The sequence below is a fragment of the Drosophila sechellia genome, chromosome X, assembly GCF_004382195.2.
Source record: "Drosophila sechellia strain sech25 chromosome X, ASM438219v1, whole genome shotgun sequence".
NCBI classification, from domain to species: Eukaryota; Metazoa; Arthropoda; class Insecta; order Diptera; family Drosophilidae; genus Drosophila; species Drosophila sechellia.
The window spans coordinates 7,606,023-7,626,093 of record NC_045954.1 but is presented as its reverse complement, the minus strand read 5'-3'; the positions used below and the strand labels follow the sequence as shown (position 1 = coordinate 7,626,093).

Below are 20,071 nucleotides of genomic sequence, written 5' to 3'. Positions count from 1 at the left end.
ACTGATTTCTAAATTTTCTAATTTCGAATAGTGTGTTTTAACATGGTATCAAAATGCAGTTGAATTACCACAAATGCTTTAGGATTAATGCTTCTTTAAAGTCCTGACTTGCGACTGTTTTATTGTGTTATCAAACGTTCGGTTTGTTAAGACAGCCTCTAGCAACGCTTAGTCTTTAAGATTATTTGATACCATTTTTGGTCAGTTAGGAAATTTCAAATACAATTTTTAATTGATGGTTATCGGTGCGCAACAATTAAATAATTTTGATGCAATGTGTGTCAATACGACAGTAAACTATAAACCATAAATTACAAAAATGAGAGCTTTACTTTGAAGTATCACCTGATAAAATAAAAATGAATTAGGTTCACTAAAGAAAGTAAGGAAAGTTGTGACCTCTAGTTGCCTTATGGCCATGGAACGCACTGTTTTGAACGCCTATTGCCTCAAACTCATCTCACCTGTTGTGTTTCTATAATATTTTTCTGGGGAGGCTGGATCTACAGCTGGCGCGGCATGGGAATCACAAGCACCGACTCACCGGCAGCTGCAGACGCAACTTTGGGCTCAATATCTGCTACTAAACTATAATTTTATTAAAATCAATCCAAACTGACTGTCAAATTTTACTATACGAGTATATAAACAACGATTTGGTACAACGCTTAATACTGACCTATGTACAGACATATACACATAACAAACAAATCTGGCTACAGGAAGTGATGGACGAACGAATCAACAAGGACTAAATTCAAATGGATTGTAAGTCTGCATTTGTACAGGGAATGATACTGGTACTACTGAGTTGTGTTGTGTTCTACATAACTATTCTTTGTAATCCCTTTCCTCGGCTTAATCAACAATATCCACCGTTTAGAAAGAGGGAGAGCATTAAACATCGAACGTAAAATCAAACGAAACATAACATAAATAAAAAAAAGGCGTTTAGGTTAAAGTAAAATCTAAAACGAAGTGGGGCTTCTTCACTTCACTTCACTTCGAGATGCCCGCTTGCGAATGGTGGTGCTGCTGCTGCTGGTGGTGGTGGGATGCGTGGTGGTAGTGCGATTGGTGGTGCGATGCGGCACTAATACCGGTGGCGCCACTACCGCCAGCTGAGGATACGCTGGCCGACGAGGATCCCTGATGGTTTTGGTGACCACCCGTGGATGCACTGTGACCGCCACCACTATGATTAAGCGAGGGCAGCGAAGCTGATGCCGTGGCAGCCACCAGTGCCGCAGCGGCGGACGCAGCTGCCGCTCCAGCAGTGGCCGTATTTAACTTGGTTCCATTGGAATTGCTGACGCGCAATTGTCGGATTTCAGGAAAGAACTCAATCATAAGTATCTCCAGCAGCTCCTGAAAATTGGAGATACAAATTGTATACTTGGATATATATACAATTAAACCACTACTCACGTAGAATAGCTGCTTGTTGTAGGCGGGATTCTGCAGGGCATCGAATACCTTAAGGACACCCCGTTTGGCAGCCTGTGCACCGACCAGGTTGCACAGTACCTCCGGTATGTGATCGGTGAGCAGCGCCTTGGCCGCCGTTGTGGTCATTTCGCGCATATCCTCGGATCGCGTCGGATAGGCGGAGGCAAGAACGCCGCCTGGCCAAAATGACTTGAGGATGGCCGAAAAGTAGTTGTGCAGCATAGACTCCTCAAAGAGATAGGCCACCGATTCGCGGATTTGTCGATTGATCGTACGGCCGTATGTGATCTGCACAAACGAGATGAGACTCTTACGCAACCATTTGAAAACTCCGCCCATGTCGAAGATTTCGCCCATTAGAGCGTACATCGGTTCTGCTATTGAATCCTTGCTATCAAGATCAGCTGCTAGCATTTTAGCGTCACCGCCTGACTCGCCGTCCAAATAGGTGGATATATCCTCGTCATCGCGCTGCAGACCCCAAAACGGATCGGTTGCCTTGCTGGCCTCGTGAGCTTTGCCAGCATCGCTGCGAAATAGCGTAGATAGCGAGAATTTGGACTTCTTTGGCGAGGGCAGCGATTGCTTCAGGTGGTCGGAACTTGGGCTAAGAAACGTGTAGATGGCCTCGCTGCCATTCAAATGATCGTCCTCCAGGATAAACTAAGTGCCAAAAAGTATGCAATTACAAACTTATCTATGGTGTAAAAGAAAAAATTAAACTTACATTCAAAAACTTCTGAATCTGTGACTTGGCCTTTTCCTGACCGTGTCGATCTGTTTTCAGAAAAAAGAACTTAAAGTTCGTGGGCAGGTCGATGGCCTTCAGGTTGGAGCTCACGTGTCTCAGTTTCCGTTGTAGTTCCTTCAATCATAACCAAAATGTTAGTGAGAGTGAGACTAAAGAATCTTAGAGGGAATACATACATGGACTTGATTTAGGGAGCGCATTACTACCCAACCACTGGAAATGCCCGACGGTCGCTTACGTAGATTGGCATTGCCGCTGTCACCGTTTTTGGATGAAGTCGGTTGTACTGGGGCATTAATATCCTCGTCCACATGAACCAAGATCATAAACTGCAAGGACTCTTTCTCATCGGAGACCTAACCAATGCAAAGAAGTTGAAAACGACTGATAAAATCACTCAGAGATGGAGCACTGACCTCTACACTTTGGATGGTGGCCTTCCACTTGCCCAGATGCTCTGTCCAGGCGTCCGTGCGACGCAAATGCGCCTCTGTCTGACGCTTCTCGCTCTTCAGCCATTCCATCTCCTTTTCGAGAATGGTCAGCACCTTGGACTCCGGCTTCACGGAATATTTAAGGGCGTCCAGCGCCTGGTTCTTTTTATCAATCCGTTCCTGTATTTGTTCCAACTTTCGTCGTGCATAAGATGTGTGGGCGGCCACATCGATGGCACCACCAGCTCCGCCATTAAGTCCATCTGACGCGCCCTGTTGCTCATCCGCCAGCGGCTCCGGGACATCGCCAATGTTATGACACATTAGCAGTGTGGGATCTGCAATCTCATTGGAGTCCAGCGCCTCCTTCAATTGACGGTATTGATCGCTGAGCACAAATGGCGGATAGTACTTTTCCTCCAGCGTGCGTAGTACGTTGCGCTGGATGTCGTAGAAGATGTCAGGCTCGGCATCCCCCAGCAGGAACGTCTCAATCAGTTTGCGTTCGTGCTTGTCAATTTGGATCTCTGACTTGGGCACTCTGATGTAGGTGTAAAAGATCTCCGTGCCCAGCTGATGGCTGGCCGACTTGTGCGCGTGCTTGATTTCCTCCACGGCCAGGTAGAAACCAATCAGAGCGCTAGCCTTCAGCGGCTCCAGGAACAGGGTGAAGTAGCGCCGGCCAACCGCAGTGTTCAGGATCTCGACCAGTGTCAGGTCCTGCAAATAATAATTGCGTTTAGCAGTGTTGTGGATATGGAGATTGCTAAAGTTTAATTACAATATCACTCGAGTAGTTGCCGTTCCAGCCGAACTTGGCTAGATTCTTCTCGCACTCGCCCTTAGCCATCGTGAGTTGGCGGACGTAGCGCTTCAGTCGGACGGCGGCTGTGAGCTCCGACTTGGAGAGCGAGTGGTCCTCGTGATCCGGATCGAGGCCTTTGGCACGCTGCAGATTCTGCATGGTGGTGGCATGCATCAGATCGTTTACTATGCTCTTGCGGATGAGCGATAGCTCCTCGAGGTTGCCCGAGTTGTTGATGATTTTAAGGAAATCCTCGAAGCTGGCTGCATACTCGTAGCTCCTCTTGCTCATGGCCGCCGCTGCCAAGCGAGTTTCAATGTTTTGGACCACCTTCTGGTTTATGTAGTCCGGTGCTGTCAGCATTTTGATCATCGGAAAGAAAACTGCGGATAAAACAGGATAATGTGTAAAACGTATCCCTTATTAAGCTGCAATGGTACTTACTTTTGTAGGAGAGAATCTCGCTGAGCAAGACCTTCAATGGCGGCAGGGAGTAACCGCGTGGCAGCAGCAGGATCACCATAATCTCGCAAAGCTTGCGCAGAAACTCCATCTCCTTCTCCTCGTCGGCGAGGTACGAGTTTGTACTAAAAACTGGCGGCGTGTTGGTTTCAGCTCTAGAAATAGGAATATAATTATTATAGATCTATTATAGAACTGAATCGTTGAACAATGGAATGCAAAGTAATCGCAGCTGTTTCCTTTCTGCTTTTTGATTACCAATTTAATGATTTGTGGTTGATGACCATTCTCTGAGGCATATAAATTACATTTAATTCTGTTCACTGCATTTTTCCACGAAAAGATTGCATTAAGCATTAGTGGGTAAAGGTATTAAACAAAGAGTCGAATTGCAAATTTTATCTTTCATATCCAATCACAATCATCCTCCTTGCATTTCTTTGTTTAAGCGCAATCAAAAAATGTATTGGAATAATCCGATATCTTTGCTATACATTACTTATCTGGAAAGGTTTTTGACCTACTGTTAAGTAGGTGGATACTTAGACAGGTTAAGGTGGAGAACTTACGCTCTGGCCTCTGCGATGCGAATCTTCTCCAGATGCACTGTCACCCGGTTGACCATGTCCACGGCTATGATCTTGGCGGCGTCCATTCTGAGGGCGCGCTCGTGGATCTTCTGTATTGCGTTCCACAGATCTTCGCGCACAACATCGTTGATCAGCTTGGGCTTGGTGACCACATAGCCCAACCAGGGCAGCATAAAATCGCGCAGCACATATTCAATGATCTGCTGGAGCTGCAGGTCCACTGTTTTGCCGAAAATTAGGGGCAAATTCGATGGATTCTTGATGGGCTTGGGCAGATCGAAGATGTTGCTTCTGCGGGTCAATGGAGATAGATACATATATATCATATCGAACAAAGTCCCCTACTCACTTGGTGGCATTGTAGAGCAATCGCGAGGGCATGCGACTTGGTGGCGTCGGCTCGTTGGTGGTGAATATATAATGGATATAGACGGTTCCCGCCACAGCTGTCGGCGAGATAAGGGCAATTAGATATTTGGCAATTTTAATTAGACGCTCATTCGGAACTGATTGCGCCCGATAAGGTGACTCATTCGCCATCATTCCATTCGAAAACGCCCTGGAATGAAAGCGGAAGACTTACCCGCAAAGACCAAGACCAGAGAATAGACCACGAAGGCGAAGAACAGAAAGAAGGTGGGATAATACCAGATGACGGCCAGCAATGTAAGCGTGATGCCCGAAATAATAATCCTCCAATTTAATTGCAGTGCACGTAGTAGTCTGTAAGGGATTTCAGGGCTAGTCCGTATCCAATATATGTATTTGTATGGACTTACCGGGTGGCAAGAAGCGTCAGGCGCTGCGTTGCCGTTACGGATGGCTCCGGTTCGATGGGAAACAGTGGCAAACGGCGATTCTCCATGGTGTCCACTGCGTACTCCTCTGATTCCATCGACCAATTGACTCCGATTCGGGACTTCCGAGTCACTGCCTCCTCACCTTATTGCTTACTTGTCGTTTGAATATTTGATGAGTTTTGTACATTTTCGACCCGCTGACCATTAAAAATAGTTCTCAACAATTGCGTCAATTCCGCTTTGGTCTGGTGTCCACCACCTCCTCCTCCTTCTCCTGCTCCGTCGTCGACGGCCTCTCCTTCTTCTTCTCCACCTCCTCCACCGCCTCCAACGCCTCGCCCGTCAACGAATGAGAAACGAACACAAATATGGTATCGCACAGTATTGTATCGGCTTTTGGAGAATCGTCCGTCGTATATTGAAATATATGGGCAGAGAGACAGCTGGCTGGGAATCGGAATCGGAACCACAACTGTCGGCAATATGCGCTAAATCAATACTGGCTGACGCTGCGGATCCGCAACAAGTTGATTGGATTGACCAGCTTTATCCGGAGCGGAGTTTTGATTTCATTTCGTTTCGAATCGTCTCGTCTGGTTTCGTGTTGATTCGTTTCCGAGGAAATGAAATCAAAACAAGCGACTCTGATTACTGATTACACGCTCCTTCGATTCAGCTTCATGTGATATTATTGTTGTTGCTGTCGCTGCTGCTGCGCAGTTGGGATTGGGCTGGCCCTGATAACACGTCACGTCATGAATCCGATTCATTCCATTTCACGCCCGGCTATCCACTATCTTTACTGTTATGTTTATGAATTTTGCCCTTTGCTTTGCTTCTTCGCCCTGCGTGAAATGTTGTATCTCTTTCTCTCACTCCCATCTCGCCGATTAGCCGAAGGGCGAGCCTATCGATGACCAATCGATAGCTATAGCCGTTATCGACACAGCCAATTCAAATTCAAATTGGATTTCGAAAATTATACATCCGAAAAAAATGGAAAATCATAGTGGAAAAGGGAAATCGCTAGCGAAAACAAATAAAAGCACAAATAGTAAAAGTAAAATAATATACAAAATAAATAAGTTTATAGAATATCCATATTTAATATTCATATGCCATATTCTTATTATATTATCTAAATGCGTTTTTTTTTTTTAAATTCAGTTAAATAAAAATAAAGGGCTGCAAATAAAAGACGTTATTTATCATTATAAACTAGATATATACATATATCTAGTAACTCTGTGTTTATACACATTTTTTATTGTTTACATGACATGGCTGCTTGCGAATCTTCAATGCTGATTAATGACAAAAACTAACTAAGCTTAGTTTATTTCGGAAAAAGTTTGTTTTTTGGTATTTCAAGCTATCTGTTTGTGGATTCGTATGACACGCGGTGATTACGTAAGCTATTTGACTAGCCGGATTTTCCCCACAACCCAACTGACCCACTCGTCATCCCAACCGATTCCCATTAAATGCCTCCTCCGCCGTATCCATCCTCAATAGTCTACTGTTCCTTGGCCAGGCGGCGCAGGGCACGTTTCCGGGTGCCCAGGATGTTCTTCAAAACGATGTTGCGTGCGAACTGTTCACCGAACACCGCCTCCGTAAAGTGGATGACCAGCTGGAGCAGGGCATGGGGCAGATAGCCCGCCGTCTGGGTGGCAATGCCCAGGGTGGACAGCGCCGAGCGGACATACGTCTCCGGTGAGGGAGCAAACACGCTAGCCTTTCGGATCTTCGACATATTTGTGGCCACAAAGCCCGGCTGGACACTCTGGATGAGGATGCCGTGCTCCTTGTACTCCGTCTGCAAGTCATCACTGAATTTGTTCACAAAGGCCTGCAAAATATAGGTGTTAGTATTAGCCTACTATCACTTTTGATGGTATCCACTCACCTTGGTGGAACTGTACACGCTCAGCAGCGGATTGGGAATGACTCCGGCAGTGGACGACAGATTAATGATCACACCACGTCGCTGGCTAATCATGCCGGGCAGAAAAAGTGCGGTCATGTGCGTCACCGAGTGGATATTGGCAGCCACAATGTTGCGCAGGAACTGGGGATCGGACTTGTAGCAGTCCAGGAAGTACTCGGGATGGCTGTAGCTGATGCCCACGTTGTTGACCAGCACTCCGACATTCAGGCCAGTGGTCTTTTCGCGGATCTTATCGTAGATCTCGGCACCGCCGGTGAAGTCCACATCGATCACACGCACCTCCACACCGTATTTATCGCCTGAAAGTAGACCGCAATAAGCAGTTAGTTGGAGTTGTTAACTGTATTTTAGTGAGCAGACTTACCTATCTCCTTGGCCACCACATTCAGTTTCTCCAGGGATCTACTAATCAGCACCAGCTTCAAGCCCCTGCGAGCCAGCTGAAAGTGATTAAATATTTATTAGCCTGCCCATATCTACGTACTTTTGGATAGGAAATTCTTTGGTCAGGGATAAAAAGCAATGGTGCGAGGGAACACTGAACGTTTCTACCTAAAGCAGGAGTTTCAAAGCCGAGTAACGCGGAGATTTCAAGAACAGGAAGTCATTTAAGTATACTAAGCGTGTATATAAATAGAAATTTGGTGTGAACATTGAACCATTTTCTGTGCGTTCGACGCGCGACGAATGCTAATTTGGCCCAAGCTTCGATCGGGGCCCTGTGCTCCACCCCATAAAGTAATTGCCATTCAGGGGACACGTGTTCCCTTATTGCTTCTAGCTTCGATTGCCCCAAGTTTGTGTAAAAAAAAAAATTACCACGAAAGGTAGAAAAATCAACTGCGATTGCACTTTGTAAAAATAAATAACGAAAAGTACAAGTGCGAAGGCAGCAAATGTAGCGATTTGCAGTCAAGCAAACACTATTAGGGACTGTTTGCGACTTGACTGTTGACTGAAGATCGATTTCAAAGTGCAGATCCACTTGGCTAATGCATTGGCGACCGCTAAACCAATGTCCAAGTCATCGTGGGCGACACTCAATTTGGTAATTAGTAATTACTAATTGCTCATTATTACTATAGTTTTTTGTTGATTTGTTTGTTTGTTTGTTTGCTTGACCCTTTTCCCGTTTTGCTATAATCATCGATCGAGCTTAGACGGACTTTGTTTGCGCTGGTCAAGATTGGGTCAGGTCTTCCGTGTCATCTATGTGTACATACCTCCTTGGCGTAGGCCTTGCCAATTCCATCGGTCGACCCGGTGACAACTGAAAGTCGAAAAAGTTAGCCAATAGCTCTGTGGGTTATCAGTGGATTTATGGGGCGTGGGGAACGATCTTATCGGTCACAGTTAAAAAAGTACTCAAGTCCAGGTTTTCCACTATGAACTTACATACATATGCATATTGAAAAGATTTCAAAGGTGGCTTTGTATAGTGTAGTTTATTCCTTCAAGCGGTCAATGCAAAATTGGAAAACTTGAAAGTAGTGTTTGCAATTTAGAAATTCCTTTTCTTCACAATTTAATTGTAAAAGAGTCTTTAATCTTTTTAACGACACATCGTTAGCAAACGGAATATGTATTTTTTCACTGTGCACTCGAATCGACCCCGTTTCCGCTCCTTGCCGGCATGTTTTTCCATGGCAACTGACTCACCTGCCCACTCGCCCATTTTGGAGAGATCCACGGAGGAGCCAAAGACCTTGGGGCCAACAACATTGGCGTAAATCCAGGGCAGGACCTTCCGGAAGACCTGGAAGCCAACGATTCCGATGGCCAGACCGCCCAGCAGGCTCAGTACTTGCGAGTTGTTCTCCTCCATGGTGTTGATGGTTATTAGTGGTTCCTGGGTCCTGGTACTCCTAGGCAATGGTACCTATTGTATGTACTATATGGCGCGACTGCGATCGGGCGACTGCTATAGCCTCTGCCGGCTGATTAGTTTCTGATTCTACGATTTTCGAGCTGCAATGCCGAAATGGAAATGCTGACGCCGCTGCTTTTTTTTCGCCTCTGCCGACTGCGCTGCCTTTTCGAACTGTATTTGTGGTGTGTTGTAGTAATTCTATACACATACACACCCTTCGAAATCGCCACTGATTTTCGATTACTCGATTTTTGTACGCGTGTTTTTCGCCTGATTTGTATTCCAAATGCGTTTTCTTCGAAAGGAGAAACTTAGGGTAGAAGAGGGGAAAATAAAAACAAATGGAAAAAGCGATTGAATGTCAATTGTCAACGGCACAAAAGCAAATGAACGGTTCTTTTTCGTATCCATGTGCCCCCTTCAGGGGGTGTGTGTCTGTGTGTGTGTGCCCACTTATGTCATTTCATAGCGTTCACGCACACTACCAAAATACGAAAGATAAGGGCGGCTGCAAACAGTGCGCGCAAAAATTAATCACACCAAGAACCGTTATGTTGCACTAACCGATTTCAAAAGGGAGACGAAAATTAAATTCAGCAATAGTTTTTCGCTTCAGGGTTCACAGGTTCTTGGTTTAATTTTATTACTGTATATCCTTCTGTTAACTAGTATATTTATTAGTTTATTTAAAAGCGAAAAAGGCATGCATATATCATAGGAGGGCAGTGTAAGTTCTATGCTCTCACCAATACACGCCAAAATGGGGCAACCACCGAATTAGTTTCACTTACATATTTCCTGCACATGCGCAGGAAGCAGAAAGTGCGATAAACAATTTAACGCAGCGAATGCTACAATTAAAGTCGTTTAATATTTTTCATGTTCTGAGTAACGCCCGCTATATTAACGGTAAATTTTTGACGGAGCGTGATGGCGATAGCGAATCGCTTATGTGGGAGGGTAATCCTTTGCCTATCGATAAGTATCGGTTACTTATCGAATTTTGAACTTGAAGCTTAATTTGTCAATAAAGGAATGGTAGTTTATCTATATTAACTCTCGGCGCTTAAGAAATAGTGAAATACAAGTATTTCTGAGCTCAATCTCCCCATTTATCCGCATGCAGAGCTATACAGATTCAAAGGACCTTGTTTAGTGGGTGGAAGTCCCTGGATTGCAAGAATGCCGAGAGAGATGCTGGACTTTCGGAGCGGATTCAGTGCCGAAGCAAGTGTGGGTGAGGGAACAACAACGCCGAAGGACCGGCAAAAACAACTTTTATATTGTTAAATATTTATCAGAAGCATCCGCCGTTTTTAAAAGAGCTTTTTTCCTGGACAAATGCAAACAAAAGAAGTCATTTTAAAGTCTTTTTGTTTTTAAAACAACCCCGAAGATTGCAATATTTTGAGCTTGAGAGGTGAGTGGCGTCTGCTATTTGTTGTTGTTGCTCGGGTAGAGGGATTCCTTGGGATGAAATAATAGGGATGCGGATGCTGGCCATGCGCAGAGGATGCCCTGACCTACATTCCCGCTTATTGGCCATCCGAGCAGCAGTTGCAAAAGGATAAATACACACGCAACACGAGCTGGTTAATAAGCGCTTTTCCGATTTTCCAATTGTCCGACATTCCTATCCCTCCAGCCTCCATCCGCGCGCTGAAAAGTGTGCAAAGAAATCAACAAAAAAGATAAGAAAAAAAAGTAAATATACATATATAATCGAAAAGGGCACTCTGGAAAAGCAGATACTTGAGTGCAATATGTCCAGCAATATATTGCCGCAGGGCAATCGATAAGCGAAGCGAAGTGAAGTCCGTGGAATCCTCGCTGGCGATGCAGTGGGACGCTGATGCAGTTGGACTTGGATCGATATAAAACAGTTTAGAGGGGCGTTCGTTCATATGTGCATATCCTGCGGCGAGTGGCGCCAGTCGATGCATCATTCCGCATCCTGTTACCGTATCCCGTAAGTCGGCATATGAAGACACTCCGTTGCAGTGATGAGATCGAGGCTGTTTTGGATACTGGCGATTATATACTCCTCACTCCATCACATCGGCTCGGGCTCCACGTCGACCACATGTGAGTGTCCACCTCATGCCTTCTATTTTCGCCATAATCACATTGCAAACTTTTACCCAACTTAAACTTTGGCAGCTTTCAGCTGAAGATTAAGTTCTTTTGTTTACTTTGCGGATTACCCAAGTGAAAAATTATTATATTTTTACATAAAACATTTTACTACTTAATGTGCAAGCATTATTTGTTAAAGATAAGCGAAATTCCTTTCTTTTAAACGTGACTTTAGCTGAGTGCATTTTATTTTATATTTTATATGATTTTCATATAAATTTTAACTATATCTATTGTTTTTTCGAACTAGTGAAACGACCGCGAGCTGGCGATCCATTCGACACGTTTCCGAAGAACTTCTGGCAGGAGTTCTCGTCGCCGTTCACCGACACGCCCGAGGATGAGGAGCTGGAGGTCACCGAGACGACCACCCACGAGCCGTTCCCGTTCTTCGCCGATCCGTACACCACGCTGAACATCAGCACCCAGCTCTCGTCCAGCGTTTATCTGCACTGCCGGGTGAACGATCTGCAGGGCAAGACGGTGTCCTGGATGCGGCGCCGTGGCGATGACCTCACCCTGATCACCTTTGGCCAGCACACGTATAGCGGCGACTCGCGGTATTCGCTGGAGTTCGAGGAGCCCAACGATTGGAAGCTGCTCATCCAGTTCGCCAACGAGCGGGACGAGGGTCCCTACGAGTGCCAGGTGTCCTCGCATCCGCCGCTCGTCCTGCTCGTTTACCTTACGATAATTGGTGAGCAACTGCTCTCGGCTTGCAAAGTAACAACTGCTGATCCATGCTGATCTCATCCGTTATCCACCCGCAGTTCCTCACGTGGAGATACTCGACGAGCGGGGCTCGGCCACGCCGGAGAAGTACTACAAGGCTGGCAGCACCATCGAGCTGCAGTGCGTCATTTCGAAGATTCCGCATCCCTCCTCCTACATCACCTGGCGGCACGGACCGCGTCTGCTCAACTACGATACTAGTCGCGGAGGAATCAGGTAGGATTCGTAGTTAATAATCGTATGTTTAATAACCATGCATTTGATACATTTGTAGTGTCAAGACGGACATGCTGCCAGGACGAGCTCTGAGTCGCCTGTATATCGCCAATGCCAATCGCCAGGACACGGGCAACTACACCTGCATGCTGGGCAATGAGATTACGGAGACGGTGGTGGTCCATGTGCTGAACGGTAAGTGAGCAAACACCTTTTGTGGTATTCATATAGAATCCGGAATTCCAGGTGAGGAGCCAGCCGCCATGCAGCATGCGAATGGAAGCCGCCAAAAGGCCGACGCCTCCACAATGGTTGTGTTATTTCTAGTGTACGTTTGCATCTCCGGTTCGATTTCCGTAGCCGGAATGGAGCGGGGATTGGGCCTGGGACGGGTGTGGGGATGGGGATGGGAATTAAGACGATGACGACGCAGCCTAATCCGGGGATCGTAGATCCCAGATTGTGTCGCGGGAAATGCATACACCAAAAGAGTCTTGTCCAGGATTGCATTTTCGACTTTTACTCTAATCATGGGTTGTTTAACATACGATACATAGCATAAACCGAATACTAAGCTTAAGTCAAGTGTATTTAAAAAGAAAAACAAAAAAGCGGAAATCGAAAGATCGAAAGCAAAACGAAACAAACAAAAAACGGAAATGAAAGTGAAATGAAAAAGTCGTAACTAGTAAGGGCGTACGCGAAATATATAGATGAGAAATTGATTTTTAGCGCTAGAACATAACATTATTAGTATCATAATCGAATCGAATTGTACTACCAAACGGCCGTGTTTATGTTGGCTAACATATTGATCTTATATACACACATACACATTATTGCATCTAACGTATCCATTTAGCTCCTTGTTACGTCCACGTCATTATGGATATACATGCATGCATACATACCTAAATTTGTAAGGTCCAAAGGTTAAAGCATAATTGTTTCTCACTCGGATCGCCTTCCGAAGGTCGCATCACCGGAATATTAATATTTCCACAACGCTCGTGTGTATTCTATATCCCGATTAACGTATAGTATACACCTCCGATCCAAGGCCTTGTTAATGAAAATATGGTTGTAGCTTCTTGAAATCAAACAGCATATCAGTTGGGATCATTCGTAATCGTAATCAATAATAATCAATACCGAACAAAATCGTACTTCAATTATCCCTCATTTTCAGTCCTTGATTTTTTATCCTTGTCTCAGATTTTTGAATACTTAAGTGCATCGATAACTGGAGGAGAGCTAGAGAGGTTGTTAAATCATTAAATAATTCGAAACATTATATGTATGTGCGTGAGCTTGATCAGTAGATGGGTTTTCCTCAGTTTATCCACGATCTAGAAATGTAAATGAGAAACACTTAGGAAATGTTTAACGTTAACAAAACTGTGCCATTCAAAATGGATACATATCGTTTAATTGTTGTTGATTCGGTTGCGGAACCAATGACCATTTGAGGCAAAACCAATTAATTGTATATTTGTATCTTTTTCAAGTCGAAAACACAACACAACTCGGACCAATGGGTAAATACTTGATTCTTTGATTGAAAACGGTCCCTAAAAACCAAAATCAAAATCGAAATCGAAAACCAAAACCGTAACCCCTAAAAGTAATTCAATTAAACGAAATAAATCACGATCAAGAACAAGAAGCAAATGAATACTTGCCACTTTCATTTCTCGATTTGGGCGTAAGGTGCGGACCCATCACTCGGTATGCACATAGCCAATGTCCACTGTACCCTTCCCCCACATGCGAGTACCATATATCAGTTTATGTCTTAGGCTTTAGCTTTCGCTTCAAACGATCACCGCCTTTGTATTTAAAGCCCCGAAAAACTATCGATATCCTTACTCACCGACGGCTTTCCAAATTCATATTGCTTTAAGATCGGTTATTACATACCACACACTCTCTTTACAAATTGTATTTCGAAATCAAAGCTCAGCTTGAAACACACAAAAAAAAAAAAAAAAAAAAAAAAAACGGAAAAAAAAACAGAAGTAATCAAATTTAAGAAACGAAATTATTGATGAGGCTTGAGGCCTAAGTACTTGGGTAAACTAATTTCAAATGGTCCAGTGTAGTTATTGTAAATTATTCAAATTGATTGATCCCGACCCGAATCGGTCCTTGGAGTATGCCCTTAAATAACACAAATGAAAAACAGAACAGAACAAAACAAAACAAGACAAATGTTGGAGTGAGATAACGAAACAATACTTAGAGACTAATAAAAAGTGACGAAACGAAACTTTTAGAAAGATTTTGGTTACAGAATTATATTTAATAATTACTACATTTAAAATTGAGATTATAAAACTACATACATAATGTATAACTCGGGCGTCTGGTCAATAGCCGATGCGACTGCGACGGCGCCAAAAGATACCGTCATTGTCAAGCAAAAAACCAAAAGCAACTAAAACTTAATGCAAAATTGTATAAAAAAAAACCACACACAAACACACACATTTGTTTTTTCTATTAAAACATTCAAAACATCTGAAGTGGCTTTCATTTTCCCACAGAATAAACATCTGCATTTGATTTTCACTGCATATGTAGGTATATTTACATATTTAACGACTATCCGACATTAAATAGTAAAACAATATCATCTTAAAGTTATCCTTAATTTACACCGCCTCAGCCCTCGTACTCTACATCGGCATCCGTGTACATCTTGGCTGGCTGCCCAGCCAGGCCATTATCCGTCTCCATCATTTCCACATCGCGACAACTGGCCGCCTGCAGCTCCCTCCTCACATCGGGTGTAATCTTGAAATGGCTCTTCTTCCTGCAATTGTGATTCATTTACTAACAGTTCTGGGGTTTCAATAGCATTCGGTTTACTTACTTGAGCAACTGCAGCAGTGCATCCCGCTGTTCGGAGGATATATCGTTCTTGTAGCGCTGGGCAAAGGTGAGCAGGCTCTGGTGCCATAGCACTGGTAACTCACGCTTGTCGTTCTCGAATCTGCAAGAAACCATGTTATTTCGATTTCAAAAGGCATTGTAGTGGGAATACCAACCTCAAAAAGTGAAAGACTGCGGCATCCACGACGCGATAGGGCAGAGCATACCGCTTGTCCAGAAAGTAGCGGATGAATATGGAGTTAGCTCCCGAATAGGCCATCTCGCAGATCTTCAGAAGGCAGGCGGAGGAGTGCAGGACGGGAATGGAGCTGCGGGCCACTACGCTGCCAAAAATGATGGCCTCGCGCAATGTACAATCGCCGCCCTCGAGCAGCGGCAGAATAATGCCCTTCATGAAGGCAGCCGGCTTGAAGAGAGCCCTCTTCAGTGCATTGTACAGATGCATATTGAGCTTCTTATATTCGCAGAGATCATCGCGAACTCGTGGCAGGAGCACCAGGTTATAGAACCTCTGGGCCATTGCCTGCGACAGCACCGAGCAGAAGATGCGGGTGCCCTGGAACATGGCGGCAGCGCTCCAATTATGGGGCTCAGTGATGAACAGGATCTGCTCCCAGTTGCGCAGCTTGGGTATGATCTTGAAGGCCTTAGGGATCTTGCCGCTACGATAGCGTTTCAACACATCGCGCACGCCCTCGTACATCTCCTTCACTTTCGGGTCGATCTCCTCGATCTTTAGTGAGCCCTCGTCAGAGATTTTAGTGTGTATGTCGGCCTCCTTCTCCTGGATCTTCTGCATGATCATCTTGGAGAGGTGCAACGTACGCTTGCCCTCCTGTGCTGGCTTGTGGAAGCGCTCGAACGCGGCCACATCGTCGTCGTCCATGTCTAGGTCGGCCATGAAGTCAGTCTCGTTGACCTCTTCATCCTTCTGGACATGGCCATCATCTAAGTAAGGAAAGGTAATGGTGGTTAGCTTGAATAGAATAGGGACATTTGGCGCACTTACTCAAACTGAAGTTGACTTTCTTGACGGTCACCAGACTGGGAAAGTTCTCCTCGTCCAGCTCCAACTGCTGCAGCTTGGCCGCGGCCAGGATCTTTTGACTGCTCCTGGCATCGATGTTCTGTGTTACATTATGAAAGAATTTGTTTAAAAACACGAAATGCAGTTCAAACTAGGATTCTTACCGCCGATTCCTCGGCCCGCAGTTTGACCTTATCCTTGTTCTTGTTTTTAGCTACCCTGCCCTCGGTGATCTGCTTCTCCAGATTCACATTTTTTATAGTTGCCACGTTGGCCTTCTTCGGCTTACCCATTTTGCCCGGATATTATCAAAAATCAAGTGTAATAATAAAGGCAATAAAATTTCTAATCGCTACACGTGTTGCCACAAAGCAGTGGCGTTACCGGCTATTTGGAAAATCGAAAAACAAAACACATTTTAGCACGTGTGGCAACGTTGCCTCAGGGCTGACTTATCGATAGGCTTGTAAGACCAGGGATGGTGGCGAAAACGATACTTAAGAATCGTGCAGTAACTCGATAAAAGCTATATATATTGTTTTTGGAGTTCTTAATGAAATCGATTGGATCTATATAATTCGTTTCAAGGTGTATTTAAACAGTCGCAAAAAAAATGTAGTCCGGACAATATAACATGTTCGATGAACCAGTGTAATTATCTACATTCTCTTGTATTATTATTAACAGAGTCTTATTTTCATATTTATATGGCACAACTTTTACCATTTTAATTAAACAAAATAATTTAGTGATCTTTATAAAGTTCATAGTTTTAATTAATTAATTTACTACATAATAGTAAATTAAATGTCTATGTTTTAATGTTATATTGAAGGTTGGATATATAAAACCACTCTATTTTTTGGTAAGTTTTTAAATCGAAAGAAATGAAGAAATATCGCCGTGAGCACGAACTATCGATATGCGGCGTGCAGTTGTACGGTCGATCAGCCATCTCTACTTCCTCCTATCGGTCTTTTCCAACCCTGCGCTCGCAGCCAACAGACCTCCGCCGTTTCTTTTTTTTTCTGCGTTGCGTGCAAACAGACCGACAATATGAAGGTGTGCTAAAAATTTGTGAATTTACTGATATAAATTATATCAATTTGTGAAATATTGCAAAAATGCTAAAGCGCAAGTACTGGCGCGGTGATCAAACAAATTGCAAGCGAAAATTTCCAGTGATTGCGTTAAAAGAAGTGGATTATATTTTATCCGCTGCAATTCGATTTAATACATATATATGTATGTTTATATATTGTGTGTGACTTTTTTTTTTGCATTGTGTGTTTCAGCTCAACGTTTCCTATCCCGCGACGGGATGCCAAAAGCTGTTCGAAGTGGTTGACGAGCACAAGCTGCGCGTCTTCTACGAGAAGCGTATGGGCCAGGTTGTGGAGGCCGATATCCTCGGCGACGAGTGGAAGGGCTACCAGCTGCGCATCGCTGGCGGCAACGACAAGCAGGGATTCCCCATGAAGCAGGGTGTTTTGACCCACGGTAAGTTTGCAATGCGATTTACAATTTTGGTATTGAGCAGTGATTGGTTGGATCTGGCTAGCCGGCAGTGTGGTTCCTATAAAAAAACCGTATGGGAACCCTTTTAAGCATTTGAAAAAGTAAAAAGAACATAACCTAAATATGGAAGTGTCTGTGTACACCTATGTGTATATTCTTGGCGAGTTTTTCGATTCTGAGTAATACAATGCGAATTAATTTCCAAAATTTTGTTGTAAAGTTGCTAAAAGTTAGTAATCAATCATATCATATGTGATTGGAGTACCAATTAGTAGGATAAATTTTCTTAAGTATTTGCCAGCGCACATTTCCATACACGCGAATGGTTAACCAGCTAATAACTCTCCAATCACCATCAAACCATAACTGCTCTCAAGAAACTACTAAAAAAAACAATCATCTTTTCCAACAGGCCGTGTGCGTCTGCTCCTGAAGAAGGGACACTCGTGCTACCGTCCACGCCGCACTGGCGAGCGCAAGCGCAAGTCTGTGCGTGGATGCATCGTGGACGCCAACATGTCCGTGCTGGCTCTGGTCGTGCTGAAGAAGGGTGAGAAGGACATTCCCGGTCTCACCGACACCACCATCCCACGTCGCCTGGGACCCAAGCGTGCCAGCAAGATCCGCAAGCTCTACAACTTGAGCAAGGAAGATGATGTGCGTCGCTTCGTTGTGCGTCGCCCTTTGCCCGCCAAGGACAACAAGAAGGCTACCTCCAAGGCCCCCAAAATTCAGCGCCTGATCACCCCTGTTGTGCTGCAGCGCAAGCACCGTCGCATTGCGCTGAAGAAGAAGCGCCAGATCGCTTCCAAGGAGGCTGCCGCCGACTACGCCAAGCTGTTGGTGCAGCGCAAGAAGGAATCTAAGGCCAAGCGCGAGGAGGCCAAGCGCCGCCGTTCTGCCTCCATTCGCGAGTCCAAGAGCTCCGTCTCCAGCGACAAGAAGTAAACACCGCAGACACGGAACCCACATTCTTCGTTTAAGCAGAAACTGAACGTTGATCACAACCAAGTGATCCACGAGAGGAGAAAATAAATTTTGTAACCATTTATGTTAAATAAACGCGAAAAATGGTATACGATGTGGTGTGTTGTGTTCAATTATAGTGCGATGTATCGGTTGTAAATGTTATTTTATTTTTTTATATTTTCGCCAGGTGAATGCAACAGTTCCGACAAATAGTTCAATTAGTCAGAAATACAATTAATTTTCAGTATGAAAACTGTTTCTTGACAAGCTTTTTTGTTATATACATAGCTCCAAAATTCTATTAAGAACCGATCCCTTGTGTAGATTTCTATATTCCGTATGGACCCCTTTTTAAGCATGGGCAACGACCTAAGCAACCTGGGTAACTTCTGTCATAAGCCAAGCAACCTGGGTCAGTCTTGTGATAATATATCTAGAGAACAAACCATAAAAATGAGATTGTCTGTGAAACGTTGTGTGTATATTCGTGGTGAGTTCTTCGATTCTGAGTAATACAAAGCAAATATTTTCAACAATTTAGTTGCAAAGTTGCTAAAAGTTAGTAATCAACTATATGTGATTGTAGTACATTCCAAAGTTGAGCAACCAATTAGTAGGATATGTTTCCTTAAGTATTTGCAAGCACATTTCCATATACCCGAAAGAAGCTACTAAAAAAAAAACAATAATCTTTTCCACAAGGCCGTGTGCGTCTCCTGAAGAAGAGAATCTCGTGCTTCCGTCCACCCCGCATTGGCGTGCACAAGCGCAAGACCGTGCGTAGACTCATCGTGGACGCCAACATGTTCGTGCTGTCTATGGTCGTGCTTAAGAAGGATAGCACCCCACCCCTCCAGGGACCCATGCGTTCCAGCAGTATACGCAAGATCTACACCTTGAGCAAGAAAAATGTGCGTCTGGTCGTCCGTGCTGAGCTGCAGCGCAAGCACAAGAAGAAGAAGAAGAATAGCCAGACCGTGCAACGCAAGGAGTCCAAGGCGAAGCGAGAGAAGGCCAAGCGCTGCCGTTCTGCCTCCAATCGCGAGTCCAAGAGCTCCGTCTCCAGCGACTAGAAGTAAACACCGCAGACACGGAACCCACATTCTTCGTTTCGGCAGAAACTGAACGTGGACCACAACCAAATGATCCATGAGAGGAGAAAAGAAACTTTGTAACCATTTTAAATAAATGCGAAAAATGGTATAGAATGTGTTGTGTTCAATTATAGTGCGATATTGAGCGAGAATAAGCTTTAGGATATCTCATCTCCATGTATCGGTTGTAAATGTTATTTTATTTTATTATTTTTTTTGCCAAATAAATAAAGTAAGACCCTTTAATTTTCTGAGAAAGGAACTTCAAACTAAGTTCGCAAGTTCAAAAAACTGTTTAAAGGGTTTTCTTACAACATTACGATTAACCCAATAAGATTGTATAAACGCCAAACAAACACTATCTAGGAATTC

General features: G+C 44.2%; 6 protein-coding genes across 7 annotated transcripts; 3 read left to right on the top strand and 3 right to left on the bottom strand.

Moving 5' to 3' along the window:
• Positions 1 to 84: 84 nt before the first annotated feature.
• On the bottom strand, positions 85 to 6,131 carry LOC6620254 (sorting nexin-25). Its single transcript, XM_002044426.2, has 11 exons — positions 5,271 to 6,131; positions 5,075 to 5,214; positions 4,841 to 4,937; positions 4,471 to 4,782; positions 3,884 to 4,056; positions 3,416 to 3,822; positions 2,617 to 3,354; positions 2,377 to 2,556; positions 2,177 to 2,314; positions 1,429 to 2,112; positions 85 to 1,368 (listed from the first exon to the last, which is right to left on the bottom strand). The coding sequence occupies exons 1-11, from the start codon at positions 5,384 to 5,386 to the stop codon at positions 1,000 to 1,002; spliced, it is 3,354 nt and encodes a 1,117-aa protein (XP_002044462.1). The 5' UTR covers positions 5,387 to 6,131; the 3' UTR covers positions 85 to 999.
• A 393-nt stretch (positions 6,132 to 6,524) lies between these two features.
• On the bottom strand, positions 6,525 to 9,494 carry LOC6620253 (very-long-chain 3-oxoacyl-CoA reductase). The gene is made up of 5 exons (XM_002044425.2): positions 8,902 to 9,494; positions 8,466 to 8,512; positions 7,607 to 7,682; positions 7,201 to 7,541; positions 6,525 to 7,143 (listed from the first exon to the last, which is right to left on the bottom strand). Exons 1-5 carry the CDS (start codon positions 9,065 to 9,067, stop codon positions 6,808 to 6,810), a joined length of 966 nt encoding a protein of 321 aa, XP_002044461.1. The 5' UTR covers positions 9,068 to 9,494; the 3' UTR covers positions 6,525 to 6,807.
• Positions 9,495 to 10,327: 833 nt separating this feature from the next.
• Positions 10,328 to 14,465, top strand: LOC6620252 (fibroblast growth factor receptor 3). 2 transcript variants are annotated; one of them, XM_002044424.2, is made up of 6 exons: positions 10,328 to 10,532; positions 10,843 to 11,197; positions 11,499 to 11,945; positions 12,019 to 12,196; positions 12,255 to 12,391; positions 12,443 to 14,465. In XM_002044424.2, exons 2-6 carry the CDS (start codon positions 11,116 to 11,118, stop codon positions 12,619 to 12,621), a joined length of 1,023 nt encoding a protein of 340 aa, XP_002044460.1. In that variant the 5' UTR covers positions 10,328 to 10,532; positions 10,843 to 11,115; the 3' UTR covers positions 12,622 to 14,465. The 2 variants fall into 2 exon arrangements, with proteins under 2 accessions (XP_002044460.1, XP_032581377.1); XM_032725486.1 differs by having other exon boundaries at positions 10,758 to 11,197.
• A 291-nt stretch (positions 14,466 to 14,756) lies between these two features.
• LOC6620251 (bystin) lies at positions 14,757 to 16,520 on the bottom strand. Its single transcript, XM_032725485.1, has 5 exons — positions 16,283 to 16,520; positions 16,101 to 16,218; positions 15,247 to 16,039; positions 15,072 to 15,191; positions 14,757 to 15,011 (listed from the first exon to the last, which is right to left on the bottom strand). The coding sequence occupies exons 1-5, from the start codon at positions 16,409 to 16,411 to the stop codon at positions 14,861 to 14,863; spliced, it is 1,311 nt and encodes a 436-aa protein (XP_032581376.1). The 5' UTR covers positions 16,412 to 16,520; the 3' UTR covers positions 14,757 to 14,860.
• Positions 16,521 to 17,074: 554 nt separating this feature from the next.
• Positions 17,075 to 18,717, top strand: LOC6620249 (40S ribosomal protein S6). Its single transcript, XM_032724881.1, has 3 exons — positions 17,075 to 17,180; positions 17,414 to 17,618; positions 18,049 to 18,717. The coding sequence occupies exons 1-3, from the start codon at positions 17,175 to 17,177 to the stop codon at positions 18,582 to 18,584; spliced, it is 747 nt and encodes a 248-aa protein (XP_032580772.1). The 5' UTR covers positions 17,075 to 17,174; the 3' UTR covers positions 18,585 to 18,717.
• An 86-nt stretch (positions 18,718 to 18,803) lies between these two features.
• LOC116802023 (40S ribosomal protein S6-like) lies at positions 18,804 to 19,902 on the top strand. Its single transcript, XM_032724880.1, has 2 exons — positions 18,804 to 19,095; positions 19,308 to 19,902. The coding sequence occupies exons 1-2, from the start codon at positions 18,945 to 18,947 to the stop codon at positions 19,676 to 19,678; spliced, it is 522 nt and encodes a 173-aa protein (XP_032580771.1). The 5' UTR covers positions 18,804 to 18,944; the 3' UTR covers positions 19,679 to 19,902.
• Positions 19,903 to 20,071: the final 169 nt, after the last annotated feature.